Source organism: Lepidochelys kempii, chromosome 10 (genome assembly GCF_965140285.1).
Source record: "Lepidochelys kempii isolate rLepKem1 chromosome 10, rLepKem1.hap1, whole genome shotgun sequence".
Classification (NCBI taxonomy): domain Eukaryota; kingdom Metazoa; phylum Chordata; order Testudines; family Cheloniidae; genus Lepidochelys; species Lepidochelys kempii.
The window spans coordinates 65022650-65050039 of record NC_136389.1 but is presented as its reverse complement, the minus strand read 5'-3'; the positions used below and the strand labels follow the sequence as shown (position 1 = coordinate 65050039).

General features: G+C 39.8%; 1 protein-coding gene and 1 long non-coding RNA gene across 11 annotated transcripts in view; one reads left to right on the top strand and one right to left on the bottom strand.

Moving 5' to 3' along the window:
• LOC140894953 (uncharacterized) overlaps positions 1-22173 on the bottom strand; it is a 57985-nt gene extending 35812 nt beyond the window's left edge. Inside the window, exon 1 of one of the 2 annotated variants that reach the window (XR_012154010.2) lies at positions 21833-22173. This is a non-coding gene — a long non-coding RNA (uncharacterized LOC140894953). The remainder of the gene's footprint in view (positions 1-21832) is intronic. The other variant, XR_012154009.2, reaches the window with a different exon arrangement.
• FBN1 (fibrillin 1) overlaps positions 1-27390 on the top strand; it is a 220302-nt gene that overhangs the window by 90819 nt on the left and 102093 nt on the right. For 5 of the 9 annotated variants that reach the window (XM_073303899.2, XM_073303905.2, XM_073303898.2 and 2 more), the window contains exons 9-15: positions 4162-4287; positions 8389-8547; positions 12920-13075; positions 15103-15243; positions 16364-16483; positions 21578-21703; positions 24041-24163. The exons of 1 other annotated variant lie outside the window; for it this stretch is intronic. In XM_073303899.2, the coding sequence (XP_073160000.1) occupies positions 4162-4287; positions 8389-8547; positions 12920-13075; positions 15103-15243; positions 16364-16483; positions 21578-21703; positions 24041-24163 (951 nt within the window). Of the gene's footprint in view, positions 1-4161; positions 4288-8388; positions 8548-12919; positions 13076-15102; positions 15244-16363; positions 16484-20453; positions 21342-21577; positions 21895-24040; positions 24164-27390 lie in introns of those variants that run through there. 3 more of the 9 variants (XM_073303908.2, XM_073303903.2, XM_073303904.2) reach the window with 3 other exon arrangements.

Sequence of the window (27390 nt, the reverse complement as noted above, 5' to 3'; positions counted from 1 at the left end):
GAGTTGAGCAATCCCCCTGGTGTGGTCTTGTGCAACTCTCTTAAAGAATTGTAAATCCTTTGTTTACAACTCCCCTGCTGATTAATGGCCGTTTAACGCCCTCCTGGGCATTGGTCTCCTCCTTTGTTGTCACTGGAGAACTAGCAGTGGGCAACTCCCAAACTCACAACATATTTCAATAACAACCATACAGCAAAATCTCCTAACTTCATACTAACACTAACAATATACATATTTTGACAGAACAATGGGTTTCAGCAGGTCATGACCTTTCCTATGATATCTTACATGACATGCTTTGTATGGAATATCACAACCATCCCCAATGATGAATATGCAGACTACAAGGTGCTATTTTGGAGTGCAGTGTCACAATAATTAATGACCATGAATTACCAGGCAGGCCCTTAGATTTAGGTTTCATTTAAAAGACTGTACTTCTAGTTGTTCTGCTGCCTCAGCATTATGCTGAAGTTTGATTAAATAATGACAGAATTTTCTGACAAATTTTGTACACCAAAGTGGAAACTAGCTTTTAACTACAGGCATTTCTGTATGTTTTTTTAATCCCAAAGGATCTCTAAGTGCCTAACAAACAGTACAAATATTTATGCAGAAATCACTTTGTTGAAAGGAAGGGTGGTCTGTGGGTTAAGTCCTGGACAGGGACTCAAGATATCTAAGTTCAGTTCCAGGCTCTGCCATGGACCTACTGTGTAGTCTTGAGCAACTCATTTAATATCTCTGTGAAGCAGTTCCCCATCCGTAAAATAGGGATGATGCTTCCTTTTTCCCACCTTTTGGCTGTTTAAACTGGAAGCTCTGTGAGACAATGACTGATTCTTACTAAATGATTGAACAGTGCCCAGCACAATGGGGCCTACTCTCAATTGGAGCCTATGGACACGACTACAATGCAAATAATTAAAAATAACACTTCAGCTCCCTCTGATGTGAAAGGGGATGTCTGTTGAACAGTTTACATCGTCATTACACCACATTTCAAAATACTGAAGGGATCATGTAGCTAAGCACAATGTACTTTAATCAAATTGGAATTATTTTTAGGACACCCCAGGGATCAGTAATTATCACAAGTGGTCAAGTCCTTGGTTCTACATCTTGTCTGTTAAGTAGCATCTCTGGTAGCCCTAATACCATCTCTGGCACTTGTACAGTAGATCTGGTTCAGCTGTCTACTGACTCACCAACGCTATACTTCCCGCAGTATGCATCTCTTCCATGGAGGTCTTCCATCTAAGTTCTGATCAACTCTGACCTTTCTTAGCTTGTGAAGCAACAGCCCTAGTTGGAAAGCCAAAAGCCTTTTAGCTAGGATGCTATTTACCAGCACAGGCAATGGAAGATTAGATTTAGAACATTTAAATATTCGATTGTTTCACTGATTCATGCCATCATCTTCATTTCAGTTTCACTAATGCTAAGCCAAGTTTTTTTTTTTCCGGTGGTGGTGATGGTGGGTTATTCTTTTCTTTTTGCAGTGACCTTTATGTCTACAAGTACCTCAAACATACTTACCTTTATAAAACTCATGTGCTTAACAATGACACTGTTATTTATATTAATATCAACAGTAAAATAAACAGTGAAATGCTGTTTGGGTTAGGCTCAGCCTAAAATAAAGAGTGGTGATTTTGCTTTTAAAAAGGTCAGAATCTATATAAACAGTGGCAACACTGACTTTAAGCAGTGGTGAACTTGAGTCAGAAGATACTTGAATCTGATCCATTTACAACTACATTTTTCTCTGTTAATTAAGTGCTTTATTCAGACCAAAATTCAATTTCCACATTTTTTTGTTTCTGAGATTTTTGGGACTCCTGTGAAGTATAGTCCTGGTGCAGAAGCCAAAAGTCTCTCAGCACTGCTCCCAGGGAGCTCAGACTCCAGGCTTTGACAACGCCCTTTAAGTAGCACTGACCAAGAAGTTACACCTCTCCCATACACCCATGTGTGGAATGTGGCCCACACAAATGACATCATAACAGCTCACTGAGATGTTCAGAAGAATGCATTTTTGATGGACATGAGGGTTTTAGAATGAATCAATCTCTGTATACTCTTAGATGGTCTGTACTCTCCTAGCAGAATAAGCAGATCTCACGATAGGATGGTTTAAAGCACCTGATTCTTCAGGCTGATAATGGTAGGAAGACAAATTAATAACATTTTTTTTTCTTGCCTTGACACCTCCAATGAGATGTGAAACTGAGGTCCTCGCTATTTGTGCTCATTAAAGAGCCTATGGGAATTAGTAAAGGTATTAGCCCAGCTATTGTGGCCAAACTTCCGTCAAATAATTTTTAATACATAAAATAATCTGCACAGTGTGCCCTAACTTGTTGTGTGGTGTAGCTGTTAACCAGCTGCTATATTTCATCTCAAATATTTCATTGATGGAAGAAGCAATTCCTACATACACATGTATAAAATTGGTCTATCGTTTTGTATATCTCTGGATGAAAGGTGCAATAAAGTCTTTGCCATGTTCCACACAATCAGACATACAGATGACAAGGACATTATCCCTTGTTTTCCTTTGCTGCCCATAAGAGGGACTGTTTCTTCCTGTTAATAAGTTGGGGTTAAGTTTCTTCAGCTACTTGATTTGAATTTGACCCCCTGTTATATTCACTTATTTTCCAAACCTTTTTGATTCATTTGGGCCTTTGGTGCCATTAGTTTCTCATCACATTGAGGGCTGCATGTAGATGTTACAGACACTTAGACAGGTGGTTGTTATTGGTTTCCAGAGCATCTTCTAGAATGCAGTCTGTCTTTTTAGCTGCCAGAACTCTTCCTTCCTGTTTGCTGATAGTTATGTGTTCTGATTTTAGGCACTTATATGGCAGATGATGGAAACAGTTGTCTGTCTTTCAGTTCCTGTGTGCTTGAGCTCCCTAGAGTGCTAAGTGGTACCAGCTGCAGACTGGAAACAGCCACTGAAAAATAAAGGGATGACAAAGTACTATAGGCTGATTACCACCAGTAATTGATGAACAATGGACGTTGGTATAGGTTGATATTGACATGCCACTGCAGGTCACATAAGCCCCTTGCTGTGGAAGGAATAGAACCTTCAGCATTACAGGCTCTGTTATCAGTGTCAGTAGATATGATCAGGTATACGGAGGCATGTGCTGTCGTTTTTTTTATGCTGACAGTGAAGAACTTCCTGTAAATGATTTGTCACTTGAAGATTTTGGGCAATAAATCTCTTAAAGGTTGCATCCATTGCATGATCCTTTTGTTTAAAAGTGATGATCAATGTATAAGACGTTCATGGATGTGATCTGCTTTCTGCCATCTGTGTTGTCCTATATACTTCAATTTATGTCTAGAAATCTATAGCACATGAAAACCTTTATTTCAGACAAATATTGTATGCTGGTAAAAAAGAGTATAGGTTGCATCCATTGCATGATCCTTTTGTTTAGCATTTGAAGATGGAAGATGCAGGAAGGTTGATGTTCATTGACTGCCTTGTGCTGTCATGCTGACAGAGCTTATTAGTTAAATTGGGTCTGTCTGCTCAATACTTGAGGCTTCCAAGAAAAACCTAGGCATGGTAGGAAGTGGTGTTGGTGATTCAGTAAGTGGTACACTTCCCTTTGTGTCAGAGCTGAACTAGTGCCCAGAGTTGAATTAGTAGTGTTACTGGAGTTCTGGAATTACCATGAGACATAAAACGGCGCTCCGGACCACTTGTGGATCTAATGGCAGTTTTCTTAAAATTAGACTGCTAACTCCTGTGCACTAGCTAAATTTAATTGTGGGATGTTGCATTTTGTCTACATTCAGTAAGTTCCCTCGACAGTTTTAAATCAAGTTTCAGGGTTGCATCCATCATTATTAAACAGTGAACTGTACTCTCTGTGCTTCTGGAATTTAGAAAATATAGTATTTCCTTAAATTCAAAGTATTTCAGGGCTAAGACTGTATTTCATATGTATTTATATGATGCCTAACAAAATAAGGCTCTGCTCCCATTTTAGGGCCACCTGTCGGTACCATATTTTAAACATTGCTGGCGTAACTCCATTGTAATAGAAGAATTTGACCTTAAATAACAATAATGATAAATATTTTAATGCTGGAATCTTGATAATTAAGCTGATCAGATCTCTCTTTTTATTGCAGATATTGATGAATGCAGCACTATTCCTGGAATCTGTGATGGAGGAGAGTGTTCTAACACTGTTAGCAGCTACTTTTGCAAATGTCCACCTGGTTTTTATACAGCTCCTGATGGCACAAGATGTATAGGTGAGTATAAAATCATAAGTGTTAGAGTAGTAGATGCAATTGACATGCATATATCCATGAAAGTAGATAATAGCGTACAAAATATATTTAATAACCATAGGCACTCTCTTGAAATCCCTCTTGAAAGAAAGTGCCCACAGCTGTCATCAGAGGTTAGTTTTCTATTTTTCTTTTTGCTGTTGTAGCTAATGATACTCTTGCAATTTAACACAATGTCCATGTGGCTACTCCCTTTCTGAAATGATTTGATATTTTTAGCTTACAAAGATGGGTGGCGATATACAGTTTTTAACTGTAGTCTGCCCCTTTTCCTCTCTCCTTTTGTTGTGATCTTTCCCCTTCTTCTTATTCAGGGTTTCTCTATAATGTTGTTAAAAAAAGTTTGTTGCATTAAAATGAGCTGAAGTTATTTTACAGGGTTCCCCTTATTTTCCTATTCTCCCACATTAATCTTTGTTGTAGCCTGTGGTACACTGCATGGTTATTTTAAAAAAAAACAACCCCAAGAAATAAAATCATAGACATAGAAATTTGAAACATTGCCAGTCACAGTCTTTGTAGGTTTTATTCAAATGTTTTTCATTAGAGTCATTACACATTATTTTCTTTAATCAGCCTGGCTGGTGGCTGCTATCTTTAAAATACATGCAGTAGTGTGATTTTGTGACATTGATAGTGTGGAGGTGCTGTTGTCTTACTTTGAATGTGACGGAATGGATATGACCCTCCAAAGCAGTCTTTCTGTCATGCTGCATCACATAATGTCCCAAAGCAGTATCCCTGAGGTTGCTACTGTGCTTCCAGACAAGGTATCGGGGGTTGCCATAACTCACTGACTGACACTTTGATGTCATGGTCTCCAAAGTACAATGGACTGGAGTAACACTATTTCTGGGAAGGATATAGTCTGCCTGCTCCTTGGTACTTGGTGACTGATGATATCCCCAGTCTAGAATAAGATCCGCTGGGTCAGGTATTTTAGGATGCACCATTATTTCTTGTCTTTCCTTTAAACTTATTGCAAGTATGTTGTTCTCTATTCAGTCCTGAAACCCAGAGCCTTCATAGTCATTTTCAAATTAAATGAAAATTAAATTTCCATGGTTTTGGCTGGTTTATTTAAAATGCAAAAGGCCTCTGAAAACCAGGCGGAATAACAGTCTCCCCATATGAGCGCCTTTCAGAAGAGATCATTTGGTAAAGGACAGAGCAGAAAAATAACTCTTGAAAGGAAAGTATGAAGGGAGAGTAATTTTCCCAGCAAAAAGTGCTTTTCCCTAGAAATCTGGAAAGACATTAGTTTAGGACATGATTCATTGTGAAGGTTGCCATTATACTTTTTTGTATATGTTCAGAAATGCATTTCCTTTAACAGTATCTCTTCCACTATCAGACACAGTATTTGTGTGTGTAGTTAGATGGTATTCAGAGGGTACAGAATGCACCTGGTCATTGCTTTTCTTGCTTTGGACAAGTAGCTCCTTAAGGACTGTGCTGCTCACTAGTTATTATATATATTAGATGTTTGTTTACATAAAGCAATGCAGACTGCTATAGAGATGATATAAGATGTGCATTTTCCCTCCACTATAATGCTAGTTGTTAATATTCTGAATTTAACTCCCTACTGTAGTGCAGATTCTGCTGTTCTATAGATACTGTGCAGTCAAGATTGTCTGATGCCATCACTCACATTAGATTCCTACAGATTTTCAACCATACTTGCCGCTCCCTCCCTCTATTTCCAGGCTGAAGTAGTTTAGTTTAACAATTAGGTATTGAAGTGATGACAAGAAGCAATGTAAATGATATACCAGGCCGTGAGCCATCATTGATATTCGCATCATGTCGAAGGAAAAATGTGCTAACTGTGAAGCACTCTTAATTATCTGCACGTAGTTTAGATTTATGTCTTAATTTGCAAGCTGTGCATTTGCAGTATTAACAAGGATATAGCCAAAATCTGCATTAGAGCTAGGCAGACTATCTAGTCTTGATTCAGTTACAATATGTCTGTCCTCAAGTAAAAAGTGTTAGATAAGCGTTAGTTAACGGGGACATGGAAGGGGCTTCTGGGTCTACAAATAAAGGTCCCTAGATTAAGGAGCAGGGATTAGAACCACTTCTATCTTCACCCTGTCATCCTTCCAACACTTCCCCTTAGCCTCATAATTCTGCAGTCAGAATGAAACCTAACAAAGAAATTAATGTAGCATGGAGAACAATACATAGATGTTTCATTTGTATTGGCCCAGTTTGAGATTCATTTTAACATGGTATATCATGGGATAATTTTTGGGTAGTGGATGGAAAAAAATCGAGAACCCATAGGCTAGATGATCTAATAAGTCTTTTCTATCTCAAATTTTCATGATTCTGTGATTTGAATTGAATTAGTTCTAAAACTTGAAGCAATGGCTCACTGCCTCCATTGGCTGTAGTACCGCTAATATCTTTGTTTAGGATTCCAGCTAATGAAAGTCAAAACCATTTTACAGACTCTCTCATCAGATCATTGAATATCATCAGTTCCCTCAAAATAATAAGAAATGTCGTTGAATTTTTATACAAACTGTAGTATCTCATCTGCTAAGCTCTGGATAACTAAGATGCTGGACAGCAGAATCTGCCACATCCTGGATAACTGAAACGCTTTCTTTCAGGAATGTTGCATGCTGATATAAGATTACGTCCATGTTTTTCTTCTACATTTTGACAGTGAACATTCTTCTGCTTTAAAATCAGTCTGGTTTATCATGCAACATCAAATCATGCTACAGCTTATTTTAAGTTGAATTATGCTGACGTGATGTTACACACCGTAAAAGAATTCCTCAAAGCTGCAGATTGTATCATAGACTTTGAAAAGGTGTTCCGGTGTTTTTCTTTTCCCCCCTCAGATAGGAGATGTTTGTAAAATGTCGCTAGAGCTGAGATGGTGAAATCTGGGTACAAGCTGTTGTTTGTAGAGCACGTGCGAGCCTATTTTAGATATGAAGCTAACACATCTCCATAAACAATTTGGCACCTGTTGCAACTGAATTGTAATTTCTTGCTCTGCCATCTATATGTAATTTCAGTCAGCATGCACTTCAGCTTCAAAAGCCAGGACTAATGAAAAATAAATTACTGTGTGGCTGTGGGAGCTGTAGTTTGTTTGTTAATGTACATCTACAGCCTTTAAATTAAAGCTGAAACAATAATGATTTCATGCTGCCTGTAATAATGTTGACAGTTATAGCACCCTAGGGCTTTTCCTTGAAGGTGCTGAAGCATTAAATATTGAATAAACTTTTTCTTCTTTCTCCTTTTCTACATTTATTATTTTATTACAGCATGGGACTCTTAGCTGAAGAGTTTTTTTCCACATCACATTTTCTTTGGTTTTACTTCCTGTAGGGTTTGCACCTCTGAACTGCAGTTTAGCTTTCAGGTTTCCATGAGTCTAAGAACTCACAGCAAAGTCTCATTAAAAATCATGGCACTCCACCTGGTTTGAAGTGAAACTATAAATCTACCAGTGGTTTGATGGCTGAGAAGTGGGTCCAAGCTGACACAAAAGGTTTGGGAATCTCTCTGTATTGCCATCCTCATTCACAAATCGTGAACCAGGCCCCAAATATCACGAGTTGGCTTAAAATCATGAGATTTTGAAAACAATCCCTTTGGGGTTCTTTTTATTTGCTTGCTGGATTTTGAGTCCTTATGGTTCACATTTTCAAGCTTTACTCTGCAACCATTAGGGCTAGATAATTAGGGTTTTTTAAAATGAAAGCTGAGATTTTTCACGTAATCACCTGACTTCAGGGGCTTTAAAGAAAACTCCAAATGTATTGAGACTCACAATAAAAATCCTGAGAGTTGGCGACACTTGAGAAAGTTGTGCTGGGTTTTGGGTTTTAAAAAATCACCCAATTTCTTGTTTTGCTTTCAATTTTTTAAAATTAATAATATTGATACTGAATCAATTCTACTCAACCAAGCAAACCAATACATTTGCTGTCAAGGCAGCATTCGGAGCAATAGGCATTGGATTTGTAAATGAAAGATGCCTTTTTTATCGGGCTGATATTTCCATGTGTATTTCTTTTCCCCTGTTAGATGTACGTCCTGGATACTGTTTCTCTTCTCTGACCAATGGCCGTTGTGGCAATCAGCTACCCCAGGTTTTAACTAAAATGCAATGCTGCTGTGACACCGGACGATGCTGGTCTCCTGGGGCAACAAGTGCCCCTGAAATGTGCCCCATCCGAGCTACTGGTATGGATCATTTTGTATTCTTACAATAATGGTTTAGCACTTTCCTGTTCAGTTATCCTGTTTTGTGAGTAATGTTTGCAGTGTAGACTTAGCTGAAATCTTATGAAAAGGATTATGACTAGTGATGAGCAATCTCTAAAGGACTGGATGTTCAGTCTTAACCTAATTTTTAGGCATCCTTCTCAAAAATCCTGCCAATAGGCACAGGCTACTCCCTCCATAATCCTGTAGTAGGCTCTAGTTCCTTCCCATCTCTCCTCGCACCATGACCTTCCAATAGTCTTTATCTCCCTTTGTCCTGTCTCTCAATCTTCTGATTGGCCCCTTTTCTCTGAGGGCTGCAACCACTGAGGGTTAAACCATGTGATTCCTCATGGCCAGTCCTGACTGTCACTGAATTCATGCGCTCTGCAGTTGTTTGCCCTACATTGCATTGAGTGTCCGAAGGAACATGACATATGGAGTCAGAGCTGGCTGGGGCCCAACAGAGTATTAGCACAATTGGATTGTGAAACCGAGTGGAAAGGGCCAGAGGATGGGTCTGCTGAAGGGTGTTTAGGAGAGAAGGTGGACTGAAGGCCTACTGGAAAGTCACAGGAAAGAAGAGTGCAAGAGACTTGAGGAAGATTACAGGGAGGGAGCTCACACTAGATCAGGAGCTAGGGAGAGGGAGGAGGCTAGAGAGGAGGTGGAGTGGTCTCTTTCTGCAAAGCAGTGTAAATATGAAAAAATGCAGGTTTGGTTCACAGGATGGGGGAGGGTTTACAATCCCTATTTTTTAATTAGTTGAGTGAGGCAGCATGATCTAGTGGTGAGAGCAGTGTTCTAAGGTCAGAACCTGGGTTCTATTCCTGGCTCTGTCACTGTCTTATTGAGTGACTTGAATGATCAAACTTCAAATTCATATAATACTTTACATATTTGAAGCAGTGTACAGACAACGATTAGAATACTAGACAAGTAATAAGGAAGTAGTATTATCCCCTGGCTAAAGTAGGTTAAAATAGGATGGGAAGCTTTAGGAGAGTGCTTTTTCCCAAGACAGGGGGAGGAGTGGGAGCTCCCCTCTGCTTTTAACACACTGCCCACTTTCCCTTACACAACTCCTGATTATTCCCATTTAACAGCTAAAGAAACTGAGGCAGAAAAGTGATTTGCCTAAGACCACATAGTAAGTCAATGGCAGAGCAGAATTGAGAAATTACGACTTCCTGACTCTCACACCTGTGCTAAGTCTTGACAGCTCATGCTGCGTTGGGCAAGTTTTTAAACTTCTCTCTGCTTCTCTTACCAGAAAAGGCCTTAAAGACAGAGTAACAGCGTGTGGGGTACAATGTAGCTAAATGCCACAGTGAAAATTAGGCAGCATCCACGCTGCGGTGTGTAGGTGCACATGGCAGTGAAAGGCTCTGGCAGGGGGGAGGCAGCAGAGAAATTCTCCAGGAGCCTTTCCTAGTTACCTCTACCATGCCAGAGCCTTTCCCCACTATCAGAGTCTTTCACTGTGGTGGGGAAAGGCTCTGGCATGAGGGAGGCTTCGGGACACTAAAACCAGCAGTGTGGATGTGGGAAGCATGTAGCATGTCATGTGTAGAGAGCCATGCAGGGTATGTACTCTAAGATTCTAGTGTGTCTCTACTTGCCTAAGCAGTGTCTCACCTTCTACATGGCTATTTATACACGCCAGGGGCTTGTCAAGTGTCTGTACCGTACATGCAGCCATAATGTAGACCTAGCCTAAAATGGAATTAGTAATTTATACTTTCCTTTTTAAACTTCTTTCAAACCCTCTGGTGAGAGAGGCTAGATATGCACACATAAGCTATTACCAGCAGGAGAGTGGGGTGGGAGGAGGTATTTTTTCATGCTTTGTGTGTATATAAAAAGATCTTCTACACTTTCCACAGTATGCATCCGATGAAGTGAGCTGTAACTCACGAAAGCTCATGCTCAAATAAATTGGTTAGTCTCTAAGGTGCCACAAGTCCTCCTTTTCTTTTTACACACAGCATTATCATCAGTAGTATTACAGGCTCACTGATTTCTAAATACGTCCTAAGAGTGAGCCCAAATCTAGGAATTTTAGGGCTGTCCATGAATGACATTGGTGAGGCCAAGTCTCTCCAACTCTGATATGGAAATTTAATGTAATACAAAGTAGAGCACTGGTTGCATAACCAGGCAGTTGCTTTTTCAATGTGGGCAGTAGACCCTCTTACAGCTGTTACTATAAAATAGGTTGTTTATTGCTGGCAATTATACATGGAGATTAAAGTTCCAATAAAAAAAGCCTGCTCTGTATTCTGCTGCATACCACAGCAATAATTGTTTATACTGAAGGGCAGGATTCACCATTAAAACTATAAATACTTTTAAATTGGTATCTAAAGTCTTCAGCCTAGTAGGTCCACTTCTCACCTAAACACTTCCTAGTATTGTTTCTTGGCTCAATTGGGTAGATTGCTAACAGGGGTACTGTGATTTGTTCTAGTGGAGAGGGGCTTGTCCAAGAATATGTTACACTCAGCTACTTTGCTGATAAACCACCAGACTTTAAAATACAGTATTTCCTCTCTCAGAAACTGGCTAATTACTTACATATAGGTTTTCTATCATTGGTGTTGTCATGTAACTAGATTCCCGCTAACTGTGATAAATTTCAGCAATACTGTGATCCAATACTAACAATCTGTCTAGTCACGCACAGCATCAAAGAAGTTCCCTGTTGGCTCACAAAGGCAAATTTTCTAAAGTGGGCACTTAAATTAGGGTGCTCAAATGTAGGTGTTTAAAAAGGGGATTACAGCAACTGTTTGCTGATTTGAGCACACCAATAAGGGATTGGGAGTTGCAGTTTAGATGTCCATGTTTGAAAGTTGGACTCACAATCTGTATTTCCCAGGGGAACGAAGTCTCTCTGGGTTTCCAGTATAGACACTCTTATGCCCCAGTGACGATAAGCTATCTAGTATTCCAGTGGGCAGTCAGTGTTGCTCTCCTGTATCTCCACTGTCTGGATACTTCCCCTGGTCACCTCTCCTCTTCTAAAGTTACACTTGGTCATTAACAGATATTTAAATCTCTGTATGTCTGCCTTTTTCTCACACACACACTATTCCTTCTGAATGTCTAATGCAAAGGTTATTTTTATAGCCATTAGACTAACTGAAAGCAGATTCAACACATTTTCTGAATGAGGAGTGAAAAAGAAAGTTAAAACAAATCCTACAAGTTTAAATAAAAAAATAAAACCCAAAAATCTCTTATCTAATAAAAAAATATCGGGAAAGACTTTAAAGGTAAAGACACTTTAAAGAGCAGGAAAGGGAAATACAGTGAAACGTAAAGCAGCCTGGTTGTCCAAGAGAAGCAAGACAAATGCAGTGGATCATGACAGGGAAAAGAAAATCTTAGGTTAATATCATTTTTAACAAATCTACTCTAACATATTGAACAGCATATAAACTGTTGGACAGTCAGATTGAAGACTAAAGCATTCAGTCTAACTTGCCTGGCAGTGTCCTTAGGAACAGGTTATAATTTGCTATGTTAAGTGTTTTGTACATACATACTACTTCATTTTTTTAGGACTAATTTATCTCTTATCATCATTTTCACTGAACCCCTTCATTATTGCCCCAAAGCCTTCAGATCTGCATGCACTAATGACTATTTGTATATACATGTTTTGTGGGCTTGATTAAAAAGGTCAGTTGAAAATGTGGCCTTGTGATCATCAGTTATACTAGTATATTATACCTTGAAAATATATGTAAAATCACTTTACGTATTATAGGTTTTGTTAATGTAAGTTATGTAGCCTTCAAGTTCACTCTTCTTATTCTGGGCTAATAAAGGGATTTACAACTTGAGATGCTAATGAGAGCCAAAAATACAACCCTGGAGCCTGAAAATTTCACTTGACATACAGGAAAGAAGGTTTTTATTTTTTGTTTTGTTTCTTTTCTTTTCTTTTAACAGAAACTCAGTGTTTTTCTGTGGAATGACATCAGCCTGCAGGACAGGCTGAATTTTTAAGACTTCAGGATGGTAGTTAATTTGGGGCCCAGTCCAAAAGTTCTTATTCCCATTGAGTTTGGCAGAGGTTTTGCCTGAAAGGGGCTAAATAAATAGAATAGGATTGGTTCCCTGATGCCCCCTCGTGGCTTTTAAATGTAGATTTCCAGTGACATGTTCTCTCTTTACTGGCAGTGTTTTGATGAACTGTGTACTAAATTCTACTTTGGACTGGAAGGACAGTTCACAGAATGAGGTCCTCTGTTACGAAACAAGTTCACTTGGTCTCTATTTTCCAGGAGGGTATTTCATGTTTACTATCACCAGACTGAAGTGCTGTGTATTCATGTTTCAGAGGAGTATCGCAAGTTATGTGTGGTAGCTGGTCTAACACCTGGGAGACCTGATCTTCCTCCAGGCCTTCCTGATGTTTATCCTCCTCTGATTCCTGTGATACCACAGCGGCCAGACATTGTTTTTCCACCTCCATCACGCGGTCCACCTCCACATGGTAAGAATAAATATTAGCCCTTTCCCTGCAGGATACTTGGTCTTTATCACATTTAAAATGTGAATTTCTCAGGAGCAGTGTGCTCACTCCTGTTGTTGCTGTCTTGTGCTTGCTTTGGGTGGTTGCATGTGCACTGACTGGGTTTCAGGATAACCATGTCTTGTTTTCCCTGTAACCCTTGTGGTAGACTTGCATTCTCTGTAACACCATCCCCTCTTAATTAGATACCATCTTTACTCCTACATTATATTTACTGTAGCCTATGTGCTGTGCTGGTTGTCATTTTTAAGGCTCAGTCTTGAGCCCAACTACATGTCTGCGCAGGGGAGTAAGGACTATAATAAGTTCCCTTACTTCCCTGTGCAGGCTACTCATATTGCAAGTCCTTGCTGTCACAGTTCAGGGCAGCAGCACCTCTATTTCACCCCTCTGTGATCTGGTACCCACTTTAAGATCCTGGCTCCTCAGAGACTCTCCTGGCTCTCTCCTTCCTGACCAGGGTGTTTCCAGGCTACACAATTCCCTGTCTACACTGTGATATCCCCAGCAAGCCAGACTGCCCAGCAAGCCAGCATTTGCTTTTTGCTTTCTCTCCAGAAGTTATGAACAATGTAATTGCCCAGCTATAAGTTAGCACCCAGCTCTTTATAAGCAAGTACATTTATTCTTAAGACTGAAAGCATTACAGAGAAAACATATTAAAAACAATAAAAGAACCCACAAACGTGCTATAAAGCTTACTACAGGTCACTCTGACTCCAACCTTAGGCTCTGGTAGGTGTCGGTCCCTCAAAACCCACAACTGGGTTTTCCCTGTGGTTACAAGTTAATTACCATCTCACATTCAGAACCAGAACAGCAGTGAATAGTTCAGTCCTTCCTTTATACACTTTGGGCCTATGATCTTGGTCTCATCCAGCAGGTGATCAACAGACAATGGCCCACTCCCCAGGCTGGGATTTTGTATAACTGGAGGTTAAGGAATTAGCATTCACCTTCCTCTAGATATTCACCAGGAAAACCACTTAACTTGTTTTATTCCAAAAGTCTGTTCTTGTCAGGTACATTGTTCAATATAGTTAATTGAACCCCTAGGTCTCACATCTGTCACATCCTTCCCCACTTGAGAGGTTTCGAAAATCCCAGCCCGTGGTAGTACATTGATATAATGAACCCCAAAGATACTTAAATTGAATGCAGTAAGATCTCCCAAGGGTATGGCAGGAAATTGCTGTATCTCTCACACTTGCATGGGGGAGAGCAACTGCTGCTGCCAGCTGCTACTTCCACTGTTCCTTAGGTGAGTGGGGATTAAGCAGACAGGTTTGCGGAGAAGGTGGAACCAGAGCTCCAATTCACCATGCCTCACATACTCATCCAGTGAACTGGCCCATGCAAGTGAGCCACTGTGGAGAGAGAAGTAAACTGTGCCAAGGAAAAGGCTAGGGGAAGGTTTAGGTGTGTCTGGTGCAAGGAGGAAGCAGGAAAAGAACTCTGACTTTCAGAGTGTCAATTCATTCCCTATCCTGTCCCTTACTCAGACTGGTTTGCAAAATGCCAATGCAGCCCACAGTAAGCACTTGTCAACTGATACCACATAGTTACCATAGTAATCTTCTCAGTATCTGTCCAATTCCTAGCTATAAAAATGGAGATATTTGAGGTACTGTGCTACTGTGTCGCAGCTGTTGGCTAATGCTGGCTTTTTATCATCCCTATATAATACCACACACCTCCTTATGCATGGGTTTAGCCCTAAAAGTTGTGTCCTGCAAGATGGGAAAGCAGATTATAGCTGTCACCATCAAAAAGTCAACATTTACCAGCCATTCTCAAACAGTGCTGTCTGGGACATAGCGCTGCTTTTGCATGCTTAGTGCTGTCCAATTTCTTCTCTAATCTATGTGGTGATGGAAGGTAAATGTTAACTTTTAATGGAGAATGCTATATGAGTTGTATTAGAGAAAGTATTACAGAAAATCATTATTATAACCTATTAATCTACTTTTGTAACTTTTTCATTTCAGTGGTTTTGCCAGTTAATTTCACTGACTATTGCCAGCTATTCAGACATCTCTGTCTTAATGGGCGCTGTATTCCAACTCCTGGGAGCTACCGCTGTGAGTGCAACAAAGGATTCCAACTGGATGTCAGAGGGGAATGCATTGGTATGAGATTTTCCTTGTGCTTTATAAATCAGACAGTGATAATTGTATGAAACTGTTTTCTGATCCCATAAGATATAAAGACCTTCATTAATTTCTTAGTAAAACAAAACAAAAAACAAACAAACAAAAACAGAAGTAGGCTCCATGTTTAAAATGGATGTAACACTTAATTTGATTTCAAATGTAAACGCATATTTATAATAGTTTTACCTCTAGCGTATTACATGTAAAAACAAATAAATCTTGTGATAAATTAAGTTCTGATTATTCTAAGTATGCAAAATTAAGCACATTTTTCTTAGAAATATAATGTGGTTGATTGTGGTTAAAACGTAATCAGTTTAAAGTGTTGCCTGCAGCTTAAATATGCAGTTTACAATCACAGATTAAAGTAACTTTTATAAAAATAGGCTCAGATCTTGTCCTTACTAAAGCAAAATGCCTAGTGACTTCAATGACTATTGATTTTTTGGCATTTTACCCAAATAAGCAATGAATAAGGAGGCTTTAGCTCACTGTAAAGTGAAGGTTATTGTAAATAACAGAAGGTATAGATTGCATAGATCTGCTGCTAATAACTACATATATAACAGTGTGTTTACATGAGTCCCTTTGCATTTGTCCATGAGTAGCAACCTGATTTAGAACGTGCAATTCTAGAGGTTAGTCCAAATACTGGTAATTTTAAAATGTAAATGCAGAAATTTACATTGAGGCTTGCTCAGTTTATTTGAAGCTACGTTTATCTGGGAAATATTGTTTGACTTAGTATCCAGTACCTGCCTAGAACTTTTGAATATGAAATGCTACATAACGTAGATTTACATTGATGAGAAAAAATATTCTTAATGTTTGAGTATTGCATAATAGAGTTTATAAAAACAATATTTCAGAGTATCAGCTGTGTTAGTCTGTATTTGCAAAAAGAAAAGGAGTACTTGTGGCACCTTAGAGACTAATGCTCAAATAAATTGGTTAGTCTCTAAGGTGCCACAAGTACTCCTTTTCTTTTTAAAAACAATATGTTTTGCTCATGTAAAATAAACTAATAAAATAGCCCTCAGGCCTGAATACCTGCCAAACAATGTCTTACTAAAAATATACTGTCTGTATTTTATAGATGTTGATGAATGTGAGAAGAATCCTTGTATTAGTGGAGACTGTATAAATACCCAAGGATCCTACATATGCCAGTGTCGTGCTGGATATCAGAGCACACTAACTAGGACAGAGTGTCGAGGTGAAGTACAATATTATATACCTAGATGTACTCCTGTATACACACTGAGGAGGGAAAATATTAGTTATTCTTAAGCAAAGTTAAACATATGCATTTAATAAGAACTTTTAAAAATAAATTAAATACTTGAGTAAAAAATATTCTTTCAAAAAGGCTGACCCAAACCTACCTGATGGTTGAGTTGGTAGCGCAAAGTACTAACTCTCGGAGGCCAGGATTATGAAAAGACATTTGGGCTTGGGAGGAATCTATCTGGCAGCACTACCTACCTCTGAGATGCAAGATTCATTTTTCACTGCTCTCAGACATTCCTGGTCAGTGCTGGGTTGTGAATTTGGCTTTAAAGGTGGATCTGTTTCCTCGCTAGTTAACTGATAATGAGACACTTCTACTGAGAGAGAATTTGACTACTCTGCGAGGGCATGATCAGGATATATTAGAGGAAGAGAGCCTTGCAAATGAAATAGGGTGAGTTTGAATGCTCAAAGACTCAGATTTGCCTTCATCATCTTTCCCTCTCTGTACAGAGAAGACGATTCCCTAGCCATACACCCACTCTGAAGTTGAGTGTGGTAATGGAGATGACTGAAACCAAAAAGAAAAATGGGAAGGTCTCAAATTTTCCCCAGCCTTCAATGAGTAGCTTTTAATGCCTACTGAAAAGTTCTCACATGAAGTGGAAGACTTTTTTTTTCTTTATATTAATTTAAAATTATTACCTAGGATAAGAATCTGCCTCATCAACTTCATTTTCACGAGAGTCCTGTGAACCGTTTCTTCAGCAAACCAATAGGGTACATTTAGTGACCATGCTGAATGATGTTACAAGGACACACAAGTGAATTCACATAAAGTGCAGTTCTACTCCAAAAGGTGACTGGACGGGATCCTTGCCACCCCTCTAGACCCTTTGCTACTACAATATGATCAGACTTCCAAGAGGCGGAGTCCCTGCGAAGGGACTCAGTGGCACAGAAGATGAATGAGATGGGTATTTCTGGTTACTGTTGATTATGGAAGCTCAGAAAATTATTTTCCCACTGTGCAATGAAAATAGTAATTAAACCCAGAAGGGGATTGTGAGCAGTCATTACAGAACCTAAGGCTGCAGTGACTGTTTTTAGGGTGAACTATTGTATACCTTTCTGGGAGGCCAGGATTGGGTGTCCATTCTCCTGTCTCTCAACCCCCTACATGGCTAAGCAAAGACCAGTTGCTGATGAAAATCTGGGAGGTAGGCTGTGTCTAAACTTAAAACATTACAATGGCACAGCTGCAGACATGCCATTGTAGTGCTTCAATGTAGACACTTAACAGTGCAACGGGATGGGTTCTCCCGCCACTGTAGGTTGTCCACCTCCCCAAGAGGCAGTAGCTAGGTCAATGGAAGAATTCTTCCTACAGCTTCTGTTGCCCTAGGACTGTCTACACTGGGGAGTTAGCTCAGCTTAACGACGTCTCTCCGGGGTATGGATTTTTCATGCCCCTGAAAAGATGTAGCTGGGCCAATATAACCTTTCAGTGTAGACCAGCTCTTCGTGTACTCTACATTCTGTGATAGGAAAGACCAAATGAAGAAGTGAAGATAATCACCAAACCAGTGGTGCCTAAACCAGCAATTTAATATATATGGCGTGGGTGAATCACAGAACCTAATGAGGTCAGAATTGGATACCCTTAACACAACTACACATAGGAGTCTCTAGAAGAAGTAATTCAGGGCTGTTATGCTTGGTTAAAGATGTATTATCGGACACTCAGAAGAAAGCAGAGTTTGGAAATCCGAGTGGGATTAGGGGATCAGAGATGGAAGCAAAGAATTAAAAAACAAAGCCCAGAGAAAACATCTGCAAGCAGTCTTAGCAGTGAGGGGACGAGAGAGGCTCATCACCACGTGCCTCATTGCCAAAAAACCTTGAAAAGAAAGCCACCAGCACTGATGTGGGATTTTCCTTTCTGACTCAAAAGGACAGCAATAGTACAAACAGCTGTCTGCAGAACAGTAGGGCATGCAGAAAAAGTGCCAATGATGTGCACTTCAGGGGATGAATTTAGTCATGAGGCATGTTTGTTACACTGCTTTACTTTGATTGGCTGTGACTCATGAAACACATAAATGTCTAAAGCCTGGTGGCCATTGCAGTTACTGTGTGGTCACTTAACAGGCCCTTTGCAATCCATCACAGCTCTGCTTGTCTAGCTGCAGTTTTAAAATATGCTAAAACAGGCAGGACCACTGCTATACAAAGGACTTTAAGGAACAGTTATTCAAAAGTGTGTTTGCCAAAATGTGCATGCTCCTTTTGTGTCTGAAAAAATAGCATTTCCACTTACAGTGAACAACTGCACAGGCAAGTGCCTGTTTTGCCTGCACGACCATGTCTGTAACACCTACCAATGTGAGTTTGTACAGTTGCATGTACATCTTTACAGGGGCACCCCTTTCTGAAAAATCCTGCGTAATCATAAGACATTTATAGATTCCTGGTTCTAAGGTACCATGGGATGAATCTGTGACAGACACGATAATATCCTGCCCAAACCTTATGGAATGAAGATAAATATGATTGAATTAGATTCAATGCTTTTGGGTACATTGTATTAAACATGCAGTTGTTTGTGTGATTTTATGTAACTTAAGATGTGCTAATGTAATTCCTCTGCTTATCAACCCTTTGGAGAGGTTTGCATCTAATTCAAACTGGATTCTCCAGGGACCAACACACACACACAAAGGATTTTTTGATTAAATAGCCTGGTTTTAAACAGGCTCCAGGCCTTCTTCCTGATCCAGCAAACGGACAGGACCCCGGTCCACAAATAAGGACCCCTGGTCCTTAGAAGGACTGGGCCTACAGAGGGCCCCATAATACTGTGTGCTTGTTCTAAGCGGAAGCTGTGATGAACTTGAAACCACAGGAAACCTCTTGGTGGGGTTTGAAGGACTTCTTCTGCCAGAGCCCATTTTAGGCTTGGGGTGATCTCTGGTAGGTTTATTAGCACGCATATAGATTCTTCTGTTGTTTTCTCTGGAGTGCTTTTACCATAAGAATATAATAGGCGTGCACAGGAAGTGCTGTGCTTATAATGGTGGACAATTAGTCTATTGTTAGTCTCCAAAGAGAAAGTAAGCAGGCTTGCTTAAGCAGAGTTGCTTGCTTGGATATGACAGTATTGTCAGGGGCTGTGCAGCCTGAAACTACCCTGGTAAGAAGGGAGTGAGGTGAATGTCTCCACTCAGAAGAGGTAACAGCCAAGGGAGCCTGAAGCCTAGAGTGGGTGCCCTTGTGGGACCATAACTTACACTGATGTAATTATTAAACATAGCATGCCAGATCCCACGGTACTTACTCAATTATTACTCAGTCAAATTCCCAAGAACTTCAGTGGGAGTTTGACTGAGTAAAAATTAGTGAGGATCTCAAATATGGGCCCAGTAAAGAGATTTTCCTGAATAAAGCTGACAGCTCTGTGACTAGTGATTGAAACCTAGAGAACTTAATTCAGTGACATAAGGAGGCAAGTAAAATAGCACTGAAAAGTATAAGAAATGTTACCAGGATCAACCATAAGAGTCATGTGTATCTGGGAGTCAGAGAGCCAAAAACTGGTAATCATCATGTTGTTATGCTATAACCTTTCAAAGAGCAAGAGGAGATGGGTCATGCATGGAAAAGGTAGAAGCTAAAGAACATGCACAGCTCTCCCAGGTGAAAGACAGCTTTGTGGTTGCTAATAGTTCTGAAAAGAAAAATCAACAACAATGTTATAATTAAAAACCACAAGTGGAACAAAACATACTGTTGCATCTGTTGCCCTCTATCTGCTTTCGGGAACAACAAAATTGCAAATATTAGTTTCTTCACCACAAGTCAGATAGCAGCAGGTAAATAAAAGTGAAGATCCTTAAGAACTGCCATTATAATTACCTGAGACCAAGCCCCACACTCAACTTTGTACAGGAGGCTGAAGGAAGGGGCCCAAGGGGCAGGAAAATTCCATGAGCCTCATTTCCTGTCCATCACCCCTGTCACTCTGAGGGGAGGCTTCCCAGGTCTTCACACAGTTCCTAGGAATCATGGGGAATGGGATCTGCTGAGGCAGAAACTGTCCATGTGACGATTCTTGCCTCTGCTGGTACCTCCATTCCCTGGCAGCCCAACTATTGACTGGGTTCCCTCTACAAGTGCTCAGTGAAGATGGGTTGCCATGGAAGGGAACTGTGGATTTCAAGCACCAATAATTCTGCCTCAGATACCAACATAGTTAGCAGGGGACATGAGTCTGGAGTGCAGTCTGTTCTCTGCTCATCCCCAACCCCTAGCAGAGCCCTTTTGGTCCTGAACACCTGTCAGGGGGCATCTACAGCGTGTCTGGGGAAATGGAGAGTGACTGGGTAGTTGAGGAGGCATTTGCATGAACTGGTTGAGATCTTTGTGCACAGAGTCCCCTGAGTGCAAGAATCTCTGGGAGATGCTCCAGCCCTTGATGAAGAACACTGAGTAATCTAAAAAATGTCTAGACAGTCTGTCTCAGGATCTCCTCCCCCCTCATTAGGGGGAGAGGGAGAGCTGCCAGCCTTGTGTGATACCACTAGGCAGGTCCTCCAAGATCTTGCCAAGGGCCTCCAGCAGAGAGAGGGAAATGAGGATCTGATGATTTAAATATAAAAATGAGCAGAAAACATATTTTGGCGGTGGGAAAGTCTCAGAATTTCCCACTATATTCTTACTTCAGACAGCAACAGCAAAGGACAAAAAACCTTTGGTTTTGTTTAACCTTTTGCTTTTAGTAAGTTTAGATTTTAGTGAAAACCCTTTTTGTAAGGAACTGAAATGCAGAAACCCACATAGAAACAGTAAGAAGGAGCCTGAACCCTATTTTAGCAAGTTACAGTCTAGTGTTTTCTGAACTAAGGTTCAGTTCCTATTGCAAATTGAAATTTCTTTCAAACTGATCATTTGATACTCTTTCCACCTTCTTAATGTTCAGTTATGCAAATCAAACTTTTCCAGGCAAAGGTAATTTTTACATGGAATCAAAAAACTGGAAAAGAAATCACACTTATATTTTGATTTTTGGCTTGTCTTTCAGATATCGATGAATGTTTACAGAATGGCCGGATCTGTAATAATGGACGGTGCATAAACACAGATGGCAGTTTTCACTGTGTTTGCAATGCTGGCTTTCATGTGGCAGTTGATGGAAAAAACTGTGAAGGTAAGAGTTTTTTTCTGAAGTTATTTCCCATCGGTAATTACAATTCCAAGAGATTACTCACTTTAAAAAATAATAAAAAGTCTTTGGGGTAGAGGGAGAGAAGGAGCTGGGAATCAAATTTCTAAATACCTTTTCCTGTGTCTGGGAGGGCAAGTAAACCATCCTTTGCAGCCAGTTCTGGAGCCGTGGCTTGGCAATTGGCAACAGGATGTCTGTCCAGCAAAAGAAATAGTTCATACCACTATCGCAAAATGTAGAGTTCCTTTGATGGGAGTGGTATGTTTTAGAGTGGAGCATAAGTCACACGCTTCATGATCTTACTGTGAGATTAACAGCACGCTTTAATGGAACTTTATTGGGTGACTAGCAGTGTGCTTCATGTGGATTTAGTTTGGTCCAACCTGCAAAAAACTAGGTGTTTCAAAATTTGAAAATGGGAACTTAACTGATGTGTTCCTACCTCATAGACCTATAGTGAAAAAAAATGAAGAATGTTCTTTATCATGCTTCCCAAGGTCCTTGGGAGAGTTCCCAATGATCTATTCATACGTTAAAAGAATTTCAAGCACTGTTCTTAGAAATGTTTTTGGCAGAATATTATCTCAGTGATTCAGCTCAAAGACTTAGTGCCAAAATTCCTGGTTGGGATAGATACACAGTTTTTTTTAAAAATCATAAATAATTTTGGTCAGACTTAGCCTGTAAGTAAAAAGAAACCACGCTATGTCTAGGAGTATAATTTCTATCCAAGACAGCTGCAAAATTAAGGAAAATAGCATGATTCTGAATATATTGTAATGTCATTATGATCCAGGGATTTTATGTTAGTAGCGCTTTTATTAATCCTTGGTAGAGACAGACATTTTAGGGATCTATTTGTCCTGCTCCCTTTGTGTTTAATTTAACACTATGGACTTCTTTTTAAATATCAAATATGTAACTACGTCATCTAAATACAAATGAAAATCCATTGTTACCCAAGGCCTGACTTCTTCCTTTCCCACTAAACTCCATGTGCTAATAAGAACCAGAGCAGTAATTATGACAATCTGATAAAACATTTGTCATTCCATTAAGCATGTTGCCAGAATGTATCTGAGCACTGTGTATTGCATCAACTTCTAAACTCATTGCATCGGCTGCACTGTAATAGATCAAAGTTTGCTCTCACATCCAGTTCTCATTAAAGACCATGGCAATTGTGCTGCACATGTAAGATTATAAGTGTAGCCTTTTAGATTAAACTTTTAGATTAAACTGACCAGTCCTGATCTTTGATAGATTTAATGGGACCAATTCATTGCTGTCTTGCATGCTTATTTATACCAGTGCAGAATAAATGCAAAGCGAAGTATAAAATGTTACCAAAATGAGAGAGAGCATTGATGTGAATGATTGCAGAAGGTGCAGGACAGCAACGAATTGACCCCCTTTAGCTCTCTTTTAATATCCCAATTAATACTTTACTGTATATGTAAGAATTGCGGAGAATTTGTCTATTATATTTATAACTTGTGTGTCAGCATTAACCAATAGATTACTTGTTTTGAAATATTGAAAATGTTTTTTCTTCATATTACAACCTAGACATTTCTCAGACAATAGCAAAGTATCTTTTATGCTATACAGCGAGGTCACAGAGGATACCCCGTGCTTGTACAGTTCAGTGGTTAGTCAGCAAGTGTTTTAATAGGTAACTTGTCACCGAAAGAAAGTGAAGTGATACTTTTATTTTAAATGGAAGCTAATGATCAGAATGTTAGCATCTGAAGAGAGCCCCATTGCATTTTCCTGTGCAGATTTGAGCAACATACTAGGGAGTCTACATAACACAAATTTGGGACTAATGGGGGTTAGAGAAATTTTCACTCCTAACACAATCTTCTCCTCCATCCACCTGTAGGTGTTCTTATCGTAATGATAAAAAAAAATTGTGATTACCTTTCAGCCTGGAGGTTGCCAATAGTCAAGCTCTCATATATCTGAAAACCATACTTCCTCTTCACCAAGGGAGGTTTAGGTCTCAATTAAAAAAAACACAAGTGTTTTCCCAGGTGGCAGTTTTAAGGATTTCAAGAGTCTGAATGTCTTTTTTGTGCTTTTCAGTGATTTCATACCTATTCCTTCATCGACAAATGATTCATTGCTACAAATATGAGTAATTTCTCTGGGGCATCCGCCACACTGGATTTTGATTCCATCACCTGTTGATATTTATAATAGATTCACACAGCCACATATGTTTGGTTTGGTTCATTATCTTGAGGAGGGAGTTAACAGAATCTCTCTTACTGTTTCATCAGTGTGAACATTTGTATCCATTGTGTGCAATTTCAGATATGGATGAATGTAGCATAAGGAACATGTGCCTTAATGGGATGTGTATCAATGAAGACGGCAGCTTTAAGTGCATTTGTAAACCTGGTTTCCAGTTAGCATCTGATGGACGTTATTGCAATGGTGAGTGTTTGACAATAGTGATTACAATGCATTAGTGTTTTCAAAGGACCTGTGATTCATATCTCTGTGACAGCTTAAAGAATCACTGAATTTCTTCCTACTCTTCCACCCCACACTGACCCTTGAGACCAAGAAGGATTCAGCAAGTTTTGCATCAAATAAATTCTTTAATCAGCTGGAAAGATCTGTCATGGACCAAGGCAATTTCTCCTATCCACAGTGTTAGCAACGCTCCCAAATAATCAGTGGGAAATGTTGCTTGAGCGAAGAAGGATGTTGCTTGAAGGATTTGACCCAATGACACTCCTGGTCTTTACCTGTAACATCTTCTGTAGCTTGGTTCCCACATGCTTTCCCTTTTCTTGTCTTCTCCTGCTCCTCTCTCCTTGGCCACCCAGACATCCTGACTCTCTGCCCTCCTTGGATCTTTCTCACACTCCTGTCTCTGTACTTCCCACCCTGTACAGCACCCTGCTTGGTGGGGACCTAGATGAGAGCACCACAGTAGTTTAGTCTTTCCCCTTTGCTATGATAATTCATCTCACCCTCACTGGATGACAATGTAGCATTCTCTTTGCTGGCTATGTCATCATAGTTTCCGTCCTGTCCCTTAAAGAACTGGAAGTTTTCTATGTATAAATCTCATATTTCAACAATTTTTATAGGCACAAAGCAGAAGTTGAAGCAAGGAATAAACAAACACTCAGCCAAGTTCCTTAGTTTTTCTTTTTAAAAATTATAAATCTTCTAGCTCTGGGGATCAAGTCAACAATACCCTAGGGTAATTTTAAAAAAAACTCAGCTCATTGAAGCACACTTGAGGTTTGCTTCTTTTTTTTTTCCCCTGAAGAGCAGTAATAAAAATCATGGTTTTGATTTCAGTTAATACTCTGTTTTTTAAAGTATCGTTAATACGGAAGACGAATGAATGTGAATCCATGTCTTAAGGGCTGGATTGGAACCACACCTTGTCTGAGAACTTGGACCCAGATCAAGTTCAACAGATCTCATAGAGCTCTGAAAAGCGAATACAATAATAATTTGACACCTCTCCTACTGAAGCTGCAAGGCAGATCTATCCAAAATTCAGGAAACTGGATGAGAGTTGCATGTTTTGTGCCAGAGAGCAGCTTATTCTCGTAGAGCCCATAGGGCTGTTTGTTCAAGATGGTCATAGAAGAAACAACTCTCCACTAATTTCTCAAACAAACATGTAACTCCCCCCCACACACACACACTCCGCTGCCTCTGACCAAGTGTCTCCTCAGCCTTGGAGCTTAGTCACTGGCTGAGCCAGCTGTAACTTGCACAGACACACAGGAATGCATTTTGGTTCAGTTTTGTTTTGGTTTTTGAGAATGGGCACTCGGCCTCTTTGTGTGTTAGGGCGGGAGAGGGAAGGGTGATAAGGATGCAAATGAGAAGTAGAGGACTAAGAACTTGTCTTTTTCTGTATGTCAGTGTCTGAATGGGCAGCAAGAGGAAATACAAACATGGGCAAGACACTAACTCAGACTTAAAGCCCCGTGATAGTTGTCCTTGCCTCAGCACTGCTGTCTAGTGACTGCTCTCTATTTGTTGTGGACACACAGCTGCCATCACTAATAATGTTGGCAGCCACCAGCAATACTGTTCCTTCATCTCTTAAAGTAGATGTGGCCAGTAACACTGTATCTGCATCTGCCGTCATCCTAGCATGAAGAGAATCATTGCCAATGTTTCAGCTGGTGAGGATGCAGAATGGCAATGGAATGTGGGCTCAAAGGTGGGTGGAAGGTTGCCGTGGCATAAGGCCCCTGGCAGCCATCTGCTGCAGAACACCAGTGTCACTGGCACAAAGTTTGACATGTGGTGTCACCAGCAACCTGAGCCCCCCACAGGGACTTATTCCAAAAGCCCTCATTGACTTTCACTTCTGGCATAATCATCTGAATGATCTTTTTAAGTGAATTTCTGCAAGGAAATGACCTCGATCAAAAGTTCAGTAGATAAATTGACTCATGGTCTTAAATAAACAAACCTGTGATTCTCTGCTTCCCCAACCTCAGTTGTGTGCCTGAGGGCCAAACAGTAGTGAGGATCCAGACAAAAAGGTATTCCTGGCCCAGAGAAATGTTACTTCTGTGCATCAAAGGGAAAAGGTTTGAAAAATATCCAAAATTGCAGGCAACTCAAATGATTCCTGCTGAAAGCTGGAACAGATTTTGCAATAAAATAGAGGGTTTCCCCCATTACTTTTCAACACTCATAGTAAACCTTGAGCTCTAAGAATGAGCACATAAATAGCCAGGAAAGGTGAGATTGTTATTTGGTCAAAATCCATCTTCACTTTGCTTTCAACTTTTATATTCACCTCAACTATCCCTCCTTCCCACCTCCAACCACAGACCTTCCTGAAATAACATTTATTAGCTCCCAGAAATACATTGTGGCTAAAATTAACATAATTCCCTATTCAACTTCTGTCATCACATTAACAGCTACATGTGTTTTAAAAAATCTATGTTTAATGATTTTTCCTGTTGATTTTATTGTTCATCCTCATTAACTCCTCTCTGTATACACCATTACAGAGTAAATGGTTTCTTTCTGACTAAAAAGTAGTATTTTCAGTAAGTAAGCGTTTCGTGCCAGATTTTTGCACTGCATGCACCTACACAAACACATGCAATTGCAATCCTAGAGCCAGATACTCTTCTGGTAAATCTTTGTTGAAGTCAACGGTGATACCTCAGTTTACACTAACTGAGAATCTGGCCTCTAATTTGCACATGCAATTACTATCATTACACATGCAAGTTGGGTATGTGTGCACAGAAACTGACAGCTATGCAGGAAACTGGCTACAGTTTTGGTGTGAAATTGACAAGTGTTTTGCCAAACTTGTTGAGGGATCAAAAGGAATATAAGATCTGCAATATACGCCATCCCACTCTTATAAGGATCTCATTTGATGCACCGTAAGCTGAGTTTTGAAACATGGGTGCCGTAAAAACACTTTCCTAACCCCTTGTTAGGATGTTGAAATTGACCCTTAGTTCCATAAAACTGGCGTTTAAGTATGTGTAGAGGCATGTATCTGGCTGTCTGAAAAATTTCACTCAAGCTTTAATGAAATAATGTACCCAAAAGGAATATTACACCATAGTTGTGAGTATTCCCTGTAATACAGAGGACATTAAACTTATTTACCATGACAGTTCCTTTTATGATATTTTACATGTTGG